We start from the raw sequence: 15922 nt of genomic DNA, 5'->3' as shown, positions 1-15922 counted from the left end.
AATAAGAGTGCGGTCAAGAGATAAATGGTCATTTCAACCTGGTTTAGAATGTTCATCCCAAAAATGCTGATAGCAAGTTAGTAATAATTAGTAAATAATAATGCTGTACTCCTGGTTAGAATTGGGAGTGAAAGTCCCCGTGATTTCATACTTCACGTTATTTGATTCGGATGGCTGTTGGTTTTAACAAGAGACTTTCCTCTTTAGAGACTGTCCAGGAAAAAAGGGGTCAGAGGAGGCTTTAGGGAAGTAATCTTTCTAATCCAAATATCTAATGGATAAACTTCGGCATATCTGTTACCAGTCTCAGCATCTGCATCTCCTAAAATTGTCACTTAGTGAATATAGTGTACAAAAGCTTGTGAGGCTGTCAGGCAGGTTATTAACAGCTGAGGGACCTAAATGCATCTTAGTAAGAGGAATATGGATGTTAGCACATAACAGAGCAGCTGTATCATGAGTCAGGCTCAGGACTGGAAAGAATAATTGCTGCTTGCTGCATGGATTAGGTAAGCAGAAGCTGAAGCCTGAACATAAAATGAGTCATTATGACAAAGCAGCCATTATTTTTTTCTCCCCAAATTACTTTGCCTTTAAGAGTGAAGATAAAAAAATCTTAAAACCTGAAAAGTAAGGGGTCTTGTAAACAGATGACGGTAGAGGCTAAGAGTGGCATTGGAAGATCAGGACCTTCACATTTGGATGCCCAGCTCTTTCTTGCTAGTACAGAGAAGGAGCTGTGGTCTTTGGAAGGTGTTCCAATTCATGCCTTTTAGCATAATGGCTCATTGTTTGCTTCTAGAGTCAGACAATCCAGAGTTTGAATGCCAACTTCATCACTTATTTGTTGTGAGACATCGGGCAGGTTACTTCACTCCTCTGTATCTCAGACTTCTCATAATAAAATAAGTTTAATGGCAGTGTCTGCCTCATAGAGTGGCTGCAAAGACAATGCCTATAAATCACTTGCGTCAGCGTGAAGCAAGAGCTGACGACATCTCACCATGATGATGACGGTGATAAAGATGAGGATGGCAGGTCATATGATTCCACAAATACTGACTTAGATTCCTGGAATTAGAGAAGCCTAAGGCGTAGCAGAGAGAGGTGGGGGATGTCTGTGCCTCCTCATCCATTAGGGTGGGGCTAAGTAGGACAGCCCCAGGTGAAGAGAATGGCTACATTCTTTGAGGAGCGAAAGTACTTAGGGTTAAGACTGTAACAGAAAGATTCCAAGGACAACCATTGCCCTGTTTAGCAAAACTCCATTATTTTAGTGAAGGCTAACATTCCTTTAGGCCTAGCCCTGAGATAGTAAGTCCTTTCTTTTTCTTTTTCTTTTTCTTTTTCTTTTTTTTTTTTTTTTTGAGACAGAGTCTTGCTCTTTCGCCCAGGCCGGAGTGCAGTGGCGCGATCTCGGCTCACTGCAAGCTCCACCTCCCGGGTTCACGCCATTCTCCTGCCTCAGCCTCCTGAGTAGCTGGGACTACAGGCGCCCGCCACTGCACCCGGCTAATTTTTTGTATTTTTAGTAGAGACGGGGTTTCACCGTGTTAGCCAGGATGGTCTCGATCTCCTGACCTCGTGATCCGCCGGCCTCGGCCTCCCAAAGTGCTGGGATTACAGGCGTGAGCCACCGTGCCCGGCAGTAAGTCCTTTCTTATTTGAAAAATCATTCAGCCTACATATAAGAAAAGCTCTTGATCTCCACCTATGTAACGACTATTCTAGCACCTCAACCCCATTAGCGCACCACTGTGTGCAGGGACAGGGTGAAATGAGAAGGACCCTCTGTGCAGGAGCACCGTGTTGTGGGGATCCTCCAAGGTCACACTTCTTATTAGGCAGCTCTCCACTGAATGCTTTTAATGACAAGTTGAGAAGGCTTTGAGTTGTCACCAAAGCCCAGTGTGAATCACTATGCTTGGAGATCACTCTGTCCTTTAACTCTTTAGTTCATTTATTCAAGCATATTTTAACCATCTGCTAGACTAGACATTGTGTGTATAGGGAAGAATTCACAAACACATAAAAGCAGAGTAGCTACCGTCTGGAGTGTAAGTGCTTTGAGGGAGTCTGAATCCAGCTAGCAGATGGGGCTCCTGTGCTGTGGTCATCAGGAAAGGCTCCTCAGAGGAAGGAGCTTCTGAGCTAGGACTTGAAAGACAGAAGTTTGCCAGGGGGAAGGAGGTGTGTGTGAAGATGCATGATCCTATGGCCAATCCAAGGGGTTGGACAGGGAACAGTAGGAGAACTAACAGGTTTTCAAGCACGACAATGACTGCAGGTCTGTTTCTTGAGGAAGATATCTCTGAGACGATTAATGTGTAGGATGGATTTGAAGTGGTTAAAGACTAGAAATGAGACATGAGAAAGGAATGAGAGTTTAAAGTAGTGATAAAAAGACTGGAGAGGCTACAGTAGATTCAAGCGATCATTCTGTGTTTTTCTGTTTTTTTACATTAGAGACAGGGTTCCTTTTTTTTTTTTAATTATACTTTAAGTTCTTCGGTACATGTGCACAACGTTCAAGTTTGTTACATATGTATACATGTGCCACGTTGGTGTGCTGCACCCATTAACTCATCATTTACATTAGGTATATCTCCTAATGCTATCCCTCTCCCCTCCTCCCACCGCACGACAGGCCCAGGTGTGTGATGTTCCCTATCCTGTGTCCAAGTGTTCTCATTGTTCAGTTCCCACCTATGAGTGAGAACATGCGGTGTTTGGTTTTCTGTCCTTGCGATAGTTTGCTCAGAATGATGGTTTCCAGCTTTATCCATGTCCCTACAAAGGACAAGAACTCATCCTTTTTTATGGCTGCATAGTATTCCATAGTGTATATGTGCCACATTTTCTTAATTGAGTCTATCATTGATGGACATTTGGTTTGGTTCCAAGTCTTTGCTATTGTAAATAGTGCCTCAATAAACATGTCACCCAGGATGGAGTGCAGTGGTGCAATCATAGCTCACTGCATCCTCAAACTCTTGGGCTGAAGGGACCCTTCTGCCTCAGCCTCCCAAGTACCTGGGACTACAGGCATGTGCCAACAAGTCCAGATAATTTTTTTTTCTTTTTTCTGGAGATGGGGGTCTTGCTATGTTGCCCATGCTAGTCTCAAACTCCTGAGCTCAAGCAGTCTTCCCACCTTGGCCTCCCAAAGTGTTAGGATTACAGGTGTGAGCCACTGCACCCAGCTGAGAGATCATTCTGATATAACAATTGATCGGGCCAATTATATGGATGTGTTGAGTTAGGGTGCACCATGCATGAGGGAAACATTGTGGAAGACTTGAAGTGACTAACTTTATAGACCATTTGGTCTCAGGAATCTGCTATCAGAATACGGAAGACAAAGAAAGTTCCAGTTTGGAGCAGGGAAGAATGTGCAGATAATGAATAAGATTATATGATGGATCTGACTGAGAAATTCAGGTGGAAATTAGAAGCATGCAGAAGTGAATATAGAGGCAATATTGTAGAGTGACTGAGTACAAGCTTTCAAGTCAGAGCTGAATGAAAATCCCAGCTGTTTTCTTTTAGACCATGTGATGATCTTGGAAGCATCATTTTGCTTCTTTGGGTCTTTTTCCTCATTTGATCTTCAGTTCTATTTTTTCTGGTAGCAATAGTCCCACAGTTATTACATTTTTGTTTTCATTTGCGTGATAGCCATTTGCTCATTATTTTAGTGTTATTTGACGCTTTGTTTTAGTTTTGTTTCTTTTAAACAACATAGCTGGGTGTTTTTGTTTTTAACTCATTCTAAAAGTCTTAATAGGCTTGATTTTAGTCCATCTGGCTTTTTTTCTTAAATGTTGTTTCCTCCAACTCTTTTTTTTTTTTTTGAGACAGAGTCTCGCCCTGTTGCCCAGGCTGGAGTGCAGTAGCGCAATCTTGGCTCACTGCAACCTCCGCCTCCCAGGTTCAAGTGATTCTCCTGCCTCAGCCTCCCTAGTAGTTGGGACTACAGGCGCCCACCACCACGCCTGGCTAATTTTTTGTATTTTCAGTAGAGACAGGGTTTCACTGTGTTAGCCAGGATGGTCTCGATCTCCTGACCTCGTGATCTGCCCGCCTCAGCCTCCCAAAGTGCTGGGATTACAGGCGTGAGCCACCACGCCCAGCCTATTTTCCCCCTTTTTTTAAAAAAGGAAAAAAAAAAACTTTTTTGTAGGAGGGGCAGGGCTGGTGGTGTAGAGGTAGGGGTTGGTTTGATGTAAGTACCATTCATTCCATGGTTATCTTTAATAATTTGAAAGGTGTGCTAAACTTTTCCATTCTATTAATGATTACATTTTCATTCCTGTTTCTTGACTATTAAATGAAACTAATTAGTATTTCCTACACAAATGCTCTAAGACGTACAAAATGTTTTTACTTTTCCATCTTTAGATGTTCTTATTGTTTTATTCTACAACTCCCTTCTAAAATTGATGAGCATAGGTTAAGCCATTAGATTCCTTTTTAAAAAGAATTATTATTCAGCACATATATCAGCATATAATATGAAAATGACATGTATTTGAATATAAGTAATCACAACAATTATTGAGATAAAGCATAAAGGTTAAAATTTTAACATTCAAAATGAAAACAAAAGGAAACTGGACCGGGCACAGTGGCTCATGCCTATAATCCCAGCACTTTGGGAGGCCAAGGCAGGAGGATCGCTTGAGCCCAGGAGTTTGAGGCCAGCCTGGACAACACAGCAAGACTCTGTCTCTACAAGGAATAAAAGAAAAAAAAAAAAAAACGAGCCAGACATGGTGGCATGTGCCTGTAGTCCCTGCTACTCAGGAGCTGAGGCCAGGGGATCACTTGAGACTGGGAGGTCGAGGATGCAGTGAGCCATTACTATCCCATTGTACTTCAGCCTGAGTTACAGAGCAAGACCCTGTCTCACAAAAAAAGAAAAAAAACAAAAAGAAAAGGAATCTAATTGTAATCCCACACATGTCCTCAAAGGTAAAAACAAAAAAATCAAGTCATGGGAGTTAGTTGGAAGAGATCTTGGAGATCATTTTGTATACTCTTTCTAATGTAGAAGTAGGAGAGTTTGGCTGATTTTCCCAAGATCACACAGAATTAGTAGCAGACTCAAGACCCAAACTCAGATGTTCTCATCACTTTTCACTTTCTGACTCTTCATTATATTACTGGCTATTCTGGTAGCCAGTGTTACCCAAAATCCTTCTATATCTTAGTATGAAACTGAGACAACAAGTCTGAATATTTCAGAGGTTAAGTGATGATATTTCTCTAGTCTCTGAATGTCACCTTTTCTTTTCTCTCATACAGCAGTGAAATATATGCTCCCCTGATACAGAAGTAAGCCTGTTCAGAGGGACCAGGCTGGACTCTAGATTGCTGAATGTGATGACAGGGGCATGTGGAGTGTTGCACACAACCCATGAGTGCACTGAGTTCACTGTTCTACCTGAGTTTCTTCTTGTTAGCTGCATGCTGTATGTGTTAGCCCATTTTCCCACTGCTGGTAAAGACATACCTGAGACTGGGAAGAAAAAGAGGTTTAATTGGACTTAAAGTTTCACGTGGCTGAGGAGGCCTCAGAATCATGGCAGGAGGCGAAAGGTAATTCCTACATGGTGGTGGCAAGAGCAAATGAGGAAGATGAAAAAGTGGAAACTCCTGATAAAACCTTCAGATCTCTTGAGACTTATTCACTACCACAAAAAGAATATGGGGGAAACTACTCCCACAATTCAAATTACGTCCCACGGGGTCCCTCCCACAACACATGGTAATTATGGGAGTACAATTCAAGATGAAATTTGGGTGGGAACACAGAGCCAAACCATATCACTCTACGTGGCAATAGGACAGGAATTATTGATTATCATAAAGGCTGTCATTATCTGCATTTATTGAATCCCTGCAATGTACATGGCACTATGCTAAGTGCTTTATATGTTACTGTGAGCCACAAAGCAGCCCTGTCAGGAAGTTGGTGCCATAGTAACTTGGGGGAACAAGGCCACAGAAGTCATTACTTGTTCAGTGGCACATAGCTTGTAAGTGGCAAGACTGGGGGTGGGCCCAAGTTCATATGAAGCCAGAAACTGTCCTCTATCCACCACAGTACCCTGCTTTTCATTTTTAATTCCTTTTCATACAGCATCACTGTGTATTTCTACATGGAGTCTAGATTGATAGTGGATTTCTCCTTTGTATGGTACTGATATATTGTTACAGTGTCATTAAAATATCTTGGTGTCAGCAGGTCAGGGATGGGACTGACTCGTTAGTGTCCAGTATTTCACGGGCTACAGTGGATTTTCACTTCATTTTATAATGTGATCCCATAGGCCAGGGATAAATTGTGACTTCAGAAGAGTAAAGGTTAATATTAATCACAGTTCATTTTTTGGACATACTGTTCTTTTACAGAGCTGCCTCTTTATGAAATTAAGTGGTTGTTAATGATTTAAATACTGAATGAGTTGTATTCATCTACTAGGGATGCCATAACAAAATACCATAGACTGGGTAGCTTAAACAACAGAAATTTGTTTTCTCACAGCTCTGGAGGCCGCGCAGTCCAAGATCAAGTTCAGCTTCTGGTGAGGGCTCTCTTCCTGGCTTACAGTGGGCCACTTTGTCCTCACATGGTATTTCCTCTGAATCTGTTAGGTTAGGGTGCCATCTTTATGACCTCATTTAGTCTTAATTACCTCCTAAAGGTCCTATTTTCAAATGTATTTACCTTGAGGGTTAGGGCTTCAGCATATGAACTTGGTGGGGGTGGGGGCAAGGTGGGCGGGGAACAATTCAGTCAATAACAGTTGCTGAATTTTTTCGTGTATTCAAAATTATCATTTCTTAATGAGAAAATACATAACCTCAACATTATCCATCGGGAATATTTTGACCTATTCTGAAATTCTTAACCCTAATAGGCTTGATTTTACACCTTCTAGCTTATTTTTTAAACTTTGTTTTTTTCCCTTTAAAAAAAAAAACTTTTTGTGGAAGGGCCAGGTATTAAAGTATTAAATCTCTTAGAATAAATTAACTTTTTATTTTTATTAAAATATTGAAATACTTTGTTATCCTTCCATTTAAAATATTGCATGACCTATATTTAGCAATAAGTTTGCACTCACTAGCATGTTCTGCAATTGGCAAGTGTTGTTTAATTTGCCTATTTGCTGTGTGACTGTTTAAAGAAGGCACTGCATTAGGATCTGCACTTCCTGGTAGAAAGTAGTAGTGGAATTCAATAACAGTTGGATAGACAAAGAAATATTCTTCCTTTAAAAGATTATTTGGGGTAAAACTAATTATTGTTGCAATAATGTCTAGCTCTACTGTGATTTATAGCACAACCTTAAGAACTACCTTTAATTTTGTAAACTGAAATTATAATGATGATGACGACAAAAACAACAATAGCTAATATTTACTGAATGTTTACTACATGCAGAAAAGTATTCTAACCATATTAAGTGTAATTATTTTGTTAATCCTTATGGTAAATTTATGAGAAAGATCCTCTTTTTACCCACACCTTGACCTGACAAAACTGAGGAATAGGGAGGTTAAGCAGTTTACCGAGGACCAAACAATTATGGGTGAATGAATCAGGAAGTAGTTCCCAATGAATTATAAAATAATTATTAAGACCCTTGGATATGTTCAAGTTCTGAAAGGCACTATGGAGAGCACACACAAAAAGATTCTAGCCAGAGCAATTAGGCAAGAGAAAGAAATAAAGACCATCTAAATTGGAAAGGAGGAAGTAAAATTGTCCCTGTTTGCAGACAACATGGTCTTATATATAAAAACCCCTAAAAGCTTCGCCAAAAATCTCTAAGTATGGATAAATTAATTCAGTAAAATTGCAAGGTACAAAATTAACATTAAAAAATCAGTGTTTCTATAACTCAGTGACAAACCAGTGGAAAAAGAAATCAAGAAAGCAATCCCATTTACAGTAGCTATAAAAATAAAATAAAATACTTAGGAATAAATGTAACCAAGGAGGTAAAAGTTTGCTACAAGGAAAACTGAAAACACTGATGAAAAAAATTGAAAAGCTCACAAAAAAGTGCAAGACATCTCATGTTCATGAATTGGAACAATTAATATTGTGAAAATGACCATACTTAAAGTGATCTACAGATTCAATGCAATTCCTACCAAAATACCAATGACATTCTTCACAAAAACAGAAAAAAAAAATCTTTATATGGAACCACAGAAGACCCCAAATAGTCAAAGCAATCCTGAGCAAAAAGAACAAAGCTGGAGGCATCGTATGACCTGACTTCAAAATATTAAGCTCTGGTTACACAACTATAGTAACCAAAACAGCATAGTACTGCCGTAAAAACAGACACATAGACCAATGGAACAGAATAGAGAACTCGGAAATAAATGCATGTATTTACAGCCAACTGATTTTCAACAAAGGTACCAAGAACATTCGGTGGGAAAAGGACAGTCTCTTCAATAAATGGTGCTGGGAAAACTGGATAATCCATATGCAGAAAAATGATACTAGACCCCTATCTCTCACCATATGCAAAAATCAACTCAAAATGGATTAAAGACTACAATGTAACCTGAAACTATGAAACTACTAGAAGAAAGCATTGGGGAAATGCTTCAGGACATTGGTCTGAACAAAGAGTTTTGGGGTAAGACCTCAAAAGCAAAGACAACGAAAGCAAAAATAGACAAATAGGATTACATGAAGCCAAAAACCTTCCGCACAGCAAAGGAAACAACAGAAGAGACAGTGAATAGAATGGGAGAAAATATATGCAAACTATTTGTTCGACAAAGCATTAACAACCAGAATATGTAAGGAACTCAATAGTGCAAAAAAAAAAAAAATCCAAATTAAAAATGGGCAAATGATCTGAATAGCATTTCTCAAAAGAAGACATAGAAATAACCAACAGGCATCTGCAAAAAGCTCAACATCACTAATTATCAGGGAAATGCAAATCAAAATCGCAATGAGACATAGCACCCCAGTTAGAATGGCTATTATCAAAAAGACAAAAAATAACAGGTACTGATGAAGACGCAGAGAAAGGGGAACACCAGTACACTGCTATAGGAATGTAAATTAGTGTAGCCGCTATGGAAGACAGTATGGAAGCTCCTCAAAAAAGTAAAAATAGAACTGCAGGATGACCCAGCAATCCCACTACTGGATATATAGCCCAAAGAAAGGAAATCAGAATATCTAACAGACTATTCACGATAGCCAAGATATAGAAGTAACCTAAGTGTCCATCAGTGGATGAATGGATAAGGAAAATGTGAGATATATATATATATATATATATGATGGAATATTATTCAACCATAAAAAAGAATGAAACACTGTCATCTACAACAACATGGATGAAACTGCAGGTCACTGTCTTAGAAGTAAGACAGGCACAGAAAGACAAATATTGCATGTTCTCACTCATATATGGGAACTAAAGAAAAGTGATCTCATGGAGGTAGTGAGTCGAGTGGTGCTTGCCAGGGGCTGGGAACAGAAAGGTGTGGGGGGGTTAAAGAGGTTTGTTAATGGTTACAAAATACAGCTAGATAGAAGGAATAAATTCTAGTATTCAATAGCACAATAGGATGACTGTTAACAATAATTTATTACATATATGATATATCTATAAGAGAAGATTTGAAATGTTCCCAACACAAAGAAGTATTAAATGTCTGAGGTGATAGGTATCCTAGATACCCTGATTTGATTACTACATATTGTAATGCATATTGTATGCATATATCAAAATATCATATGTACCCTATAAATAGCACAGTTATTCTACATCAATAAAAAACATATAAAATTAAACCTATCAATAGGTAACTGGTTATAAAAAATAATGTGCGTAGACAGTGAAATACCATACAGCCACTAAAAAGCTTTAAAAAGAGGCTCAATAAAAATCAGTCACCTGCAGGTGGAAAGGTTTTCTTTAAAAAAATTTCCTTTCCAGACGGGCACAGTGGCTCACGCCTGTAATCCTAGCACTTTCAGAGGCCGAGGTGGGTGGATCACGAGGTCAGGAGAGCGAGACCATCTTGGCTAACACGGTGAAACCCCGTCTCTATTAAAAATAACAAAAATTAGGTGGGTATGGTGGCATATGCCTGTAGTCCCAGCCACTCAGGAGGCTGAGGCAGGAGAATCGCTTGAACCTGGGAGGCGGAGGTTGCAGTGAGCCAAGATTGCACTACCAGACTCCAGCCTGGGCAACAGAGTGAGACTCTGTCTCAAAAAAAAAAAAAAAAAAAAAAAAAAAAAGTTACCTTTGCTGCAGAGATATCAGAACATAAGAAATGCTAGGCCAGGCGTTGAGGCTCAGGCCTGTAATCCCAGCACTCAGGGGGCTGAGACAGGAGCATCTCTTGAAGCTAGGAGTTTGAGACCAGCCTGGTCAATGTAGTGAGACCCTATCTCCACAAAAAAAAAAAAATTTGCTGAATGTGGTAGCATGTACCTGTAGTCCCTTTAGGAGGCTGAGGCAGGAGGATTGCTTGAGCTCAGGAGTTTGAGGTTGCAATGAGCTGTGATGACACCACTGCACTCCAGCCCAGGTGACAGAGTAAGACCCTGGCTCTAAAATAAATAGATACATAGATAGAAAAAAAGAAATGCTAAAGTTTGTGGTAGATGTCACAAGATCAGCAGTGAGCTCTGGAAGAGATGACACTTCTGTGGAAGACCTTAGAGTACAACGTTTCTCCAAATGCCATCCACGAGTCATTTGTCTCAACTACCTGTGAGATTTATCCAAAATCAAATTACCGGGCCTCATCCTAGAATTAGCACCTCTAAATATGAGAGGTGGAGCTCTGGAGTCTGCGTTTGAACTAGACATTTTCCCCTTCCCCCCACACAGTTCCAACAGTAATTCTGACATATTACAATTATGAGTATGCCTTCTCAAAACATGGATCTGCTTGGATGAAAAATGATGACAGCTTTCCCAACAGGACAATAACAAAGGCAAAGATCTGGGAGAAGCATGGTTTCATGGGAGGTGCATTAAGGAGATGGGATCTAATTAGAATGCAGAGGCTATTTTGGAGAGCAGTGGGGAGGAAGGCCAAATAAGGATATTAAAGCCAAAATAGGACTGTACAAATCAGAGTTTAAATTTAGTGAAGAAATAGAGCCACGTATTAATAAGCCAGAAAGCCTGATGAAAACATTATTTAAGAAAAATTGATTTGTGAATTAACTCTTATTTTATAAATTTATCTTACCAGCTTTCAAATATATTCTTAATATTTTATAAACATCTTTATTTCTTATTTTCTCTTGTTGGCTTCTGGATCTCTTATGGGAGAGGAAAATATTATGTTCATAAATGTTCTCAAAGAATTTGAAATTTTCCTCAAAATGGGATATAAAACTCAAAGACTATGTAGTTTGAAGGCTAAAAGTTAAAAAGTAGATTTATCATACTGCATATCTCAAGGTACACATCTGATTCTTCTGCCTATGACCATCATACACTGTTGGTGGGTATATAAATTGGTATGACCTCCACAGAGGACAGTGTGACAGTATCTATCAAAATTGTAAATGTATGTTCCCTTTGATTCAGCTATTCTACATGGACATGCTCACACATCTACATAGGGATTTACGACAGCACATTGTTACTGCTCAGGGTCTGAATTCTTAAAATACTGGAAATAACATAGATAACCTATCACTCAGTAGGTAACTGGTTATATAAAATAAGGTATAGTATATAGACAATAAAATACTATATAGCCATTAAAAAGACTCTTAGATTCATGTTTCATGTGTTGATATAGAAAAGTCTCTAAGATATACTTTAAGTAAAAAAAAAAAAAAAAAAAGCAAGATGCAGCCTGGTGCGGTGGCTCCTGCCTGTAATCCCAGAACTTCGGGAGGCCAAGACGGGTGGATCCCTTGAGCTGAGGAGGTCAAGACCAGCCTGGGCAATATGTCAAAACCTCATCTCTACTAAAAATACAAAAAATTGGCCGGGCATAGTGGTGCACGCCTGTAGTCCTAGCTACCCAGGTGGCTGAGATGGGAGGATCACCTGAGCCTGGGAGGTCAAAGCTGCAGTGAGCCATGATTGTGCCACTACACTCCAGCCTGGGCAACAGAGTGAGACCCTGCCTCAAAAAGAGCAAGATGCAGAGCAGTAAGTGTACTTTGGTACAAGGTGCATGGTGTACATTGTCAAAAAGTTGGAGGTGGAATATAACAGAATCTCAGGTTAGAGGAAGACAGTTGTTTTACCGTTTATTATTTTGTGTTGTTTAAGCTTTGACAAAAGCTATCACTGTCAACATTTATCCACCTTTTTAAGTGATTTAAAATGTTTAATGTCATTAAAAGCCTTCCAGTAAGGTATTCCCATGTAGAAAATCCAAAAGATATTATGTGCACGAGTGTGCATGAGCAAAGTAAGTGCATCTTAAGAAAGTATCAGAATTATGTTCTACTTCTCTTAACTTTTAAAGTGTGTTCGTTCTCACAGTGGTATTTATTTTTTCAGTCATTCAGTAAATACTTATTGTGTATACTATATGCTTTTTATTGAAGTGAATTTTTAACTTGAGCTTGAGAATTTCCTTAGAACAATGAACTTTGAAAATTGGTAGGAACCTTGAAGACCAGTGTCCTCATTTTAAGCAAAAGAAAGCTAAAATCCAAATGGACATGTCTGAGATCTCAGCACCAGTTAGTAGCCTAGCTGCTGGGAGAACCAGTCCCAGTTCACTCCACAAACCACCCTGAATGATGCCAGGAGAACAAACTCACCTTGAATTTGTCCTTCTCCTTTTCTTCACCTAAAATAAAGTCAGTTCCGATCACTTTCAGTAGATTTAGTCCTCAAATGACTAACTTTGGAAAGATTTAATGGTATCAGAAATGCATTCTTTAATATTAAACATTTAGAGGAAACCAAAATATTTCTAAATTTATGTTTTTTCTTTTATTTGTTTGTTTGTTTGTTTTTGAGACAGAGTCTCACTCTGTCGTCCAAGGCTGGAGTGCAGTGGCACAATCTTGGCTTGCTGCAACATCCACCTCCCAGGTTCAAGTGATTCTTGCACCTCAGCCTCCCGAGTAGCTGGGACTACAGGCACGTACCACCACACCTTCCTAATTTTTATATTTTTAGTAGAGATGTTGTTTTACTATGTTGGCCAGACTGGTCTTGAACTCCTGACTGCCAGTGATCTGCCCCCCTCAGCCTCCCAAAGTGCTGGGATTACAGGCATGAGCCACTGCACCTGGCCTGTTTTTTCTTTTAAAAAGTAACATTTTAATTTGTATGCCATGTAGTGTCCTCAAGATTTACACTTTGAATGTTGTTTGAATTTTTTCCTTTTGCCTACAGTATTAATAACTCATAGATATTTTTAGTTATTACCACTGAAGGAAGCAGCATATTGAAATAGCTTTGAGGGGCCATATCTTTTCCTAAAATGAGGAAAGAACCTGTATTATATAAAGAAGAAAAAATGCATCCTATTGTTGAACGATAATTTTGGATTGTATTTTTCATCCAGCTTTTGATATGGTTAAGTCTTATCTAACTAAATTGTGAGCTCCTCAGACACAAGGCCACCTGCTTGTTCAGTCCTTCCCATCCCTGAGCTGACTCAATGTGATAGACCTGTAAGGCACTTCAGACATCTTTCATCAACTAATTATTTTCTCCCAAATCCTTTTAATACTCAGAACCAATGCCATGTTGGAAAAAATGTAGTCATAGACTGGAGGATATCACATTGTTTTATAATAAAAGAGACAGATGGTACTATTGATTTTCAGGATTGAGACTAGAGCATGTGGTTAATGCCTTATTCTACATACAAACTAGAGGGCTGCTTGCGTTCCCAAAGAGTGGAATTCAGTACATTTTCAACCTCATTGTTAACATATTAAATTATGCTAAAAATTAACAGTAATACATTTTTCTTGGAAATTTGAGGGAAGCAAAGGCCATGCTTGGTTAATACAAAACCAAAGAACCCATATTTGTTCATTGTAGACCACTTAATACAGCCCTAACTGTTCAAGTTTGCAACCTGCCTATATTTGATTTCCCTCTTTTTTTTTTTTGTTTTTTTTACCCTCCCCAAAGCTGCAAGAGAAATAGTGTGGTTAGAAAGAGAAGAGCGAGCCAGGCAGCACTACGAGAAGCACCTGGAAGAGCGGAAGAAGAGGTTGGAGGAGCAGAGGCAGAAGGAGGAGCGGAGGAGGGCTGCCGTGGAGGAGAAGCGGAGGCAGAGACTTGAGGAGGACAAAGTGAGCCGCCCCCCGGGAAGAATATGAGTGGCTCCTCTAGTTCAGACATGCAGCAAACTTTCTGTGAAACTTTGCAATCAGGTGCAGGGTGCAAAGCAAAATGGTTTCAGAGTGATCAGCTTTACAGATGGCTACAGTTTCTAGGGAGTTCAGGGTATGAGAGGTAGCGAATGGGCTGATGATTATTATTGCCACAGAAAGTTTAAAAGCCCATTTCTCTGGTCCAAACCTGTAACTTATTGAAGCGCAATTCATCTGTACTGAGTATTAAGACCACTCCAAGTAATTGAGTTTCTGTAGTCTTTACCATTTGCAAACATTTACACATAGATTATCTCATTTAACCCTTACTCAATCCTTTAGCATGCATTGTATGTCAGTTTGTATAAAAATAGAAATTTAGACTCAGAGTGGGTAAGTTACACAAGGTCATACAACTCAATAAGTCATGGGGTCAGGGTTACCCATGCTCTCAGATTCTGAACTGTTTTTTAAATATGGTATAGTATGTGTTAAGCATCAGTTGAAGCTAAGATCTGCACTACCATGCTTACGTGTGTTTATGAAAGCATCACACACACCCTAGTAGTAAGGGTCGTTTATTTGAATGCCTGTTGTTCGCCAAGGGCTTTATGAACTGGGACCTAATGACTAAAGTGACCCTCCCAGATTGACACTAGTCTCACCTTATGGTATAGAAGTTCAGCTAGAGATCAAGAATAGTAGAGTGGGAATTGAAGTAGTACTCCTCACTCCATTCTGCCTTAAACTGAAGAAGCTTCAAACAACCAGCTGGAATCTAATCCTCAGCTCTTCTATTCCATTTAAGGAACGCCACGAAGCTGTTGTACGGCGCACAATGGAAAGGAGCCAGAAGCCAAAACAGAAGCATAACCGTTGGTCGTGGGGAGGCTCTCTCCATGGGAGCCCTAGCATCCACAGTGCAGGTAAACAGTGACCACTTTGAAAATTAGTCTTTATTTTCTTGAAAGTAACAGGGTGTTTCCTTCTTTCTTCTAAATCTATGTTTGCGAAACAAAAATCCTGCTGAAATAATTAAACAACAATTAAATGAATCTTTCACTATTTGAGGATAAGAGGGTGATGGAGATAAGAAGTAAGGGTCTCTTTCCCTTAACACAGGCTAATTTTCTCATGTTACAAAATTCCTTAAAGGGAGAAATCTATGTAGTGTTTCTAAATAAACATGCTAGCTTCAACACTACATTATTTTAGTCTTCTATTTGCATTAGGGTTTCAGGATTATGGAATAAGTTAACTAGTTTTATCTTTTTCTCTGGAAGGATTATAGTTGTATTGACTGACCAGAATCAACACTATGAGCTCATGTATTCTGACCCTAAAGTATATGCAACACTAATGCTCTGTAAGAAAATATATAGGTTTATTGAGCTAGAAATAGTAAATGGCTAAGCTATTTCCTCCTTTCTGAATGGACATAAAATCATATTGAAATTTGGATTTACTGAAAGGCTTTATTTTTGTACTGTAAATTCAATACCCCTGGAATTTTACATAGTGTGTCAGTTTTTTTTTTTATTTGTGTGAATCTGATAACCTTTTTTTTTAAGTTTACTTTGAAAAATCATTGTTTTA

General features: G+C 39.2%; 1 protein-coding gene across 13 annotated transcripts in view; it reads left to right on the top strand.

Moving 5' to 3' along the window:
* Nucleotides 1-15922, top strand: part of MAP7 (microtubule associated protein 7) — a 207749-nt gene that overhangs the window by 146666 nt on the left and 45161 nt on the right. For all 13 annotated transcript variants that reach the window (XM_019029766.4, XM_019029771.4, XM_019029765.4 and 10 more), the window contains 2 exons: nucleotides 14142-14305; nucleotides 15135-15252. In XM_019029766.4, coding sequence (XP_018885311.1) covers nucleotides 14142-14305; nucleotides 15135-15252 — 282 coding nt within the window. The remainder of the gene's footprint in view (nucleotides 1-14141; nucleotides 14306-15134; nucleotides 15253-15922) is intronic.

This window comes from Gorilla gorilla, chromosome 5, assembly GCF_029281585.2.
Source record: "Gorilla gorilla gorilla isolate KB3781 chromosome 5, NHGRI_mGorGor1-v2.1_pri, whole genome shotgun sequence".
In the NCBI taxonomy this organism is placed as follows: Eukaryota; Metazoa; Chordata; class Mammalia; order Primates; family Hominidae; genus Gorilla; species Gorilla gorilla.
This window is presented reverse-complemented; position numbering and strand designations above follow the sequence as displayed.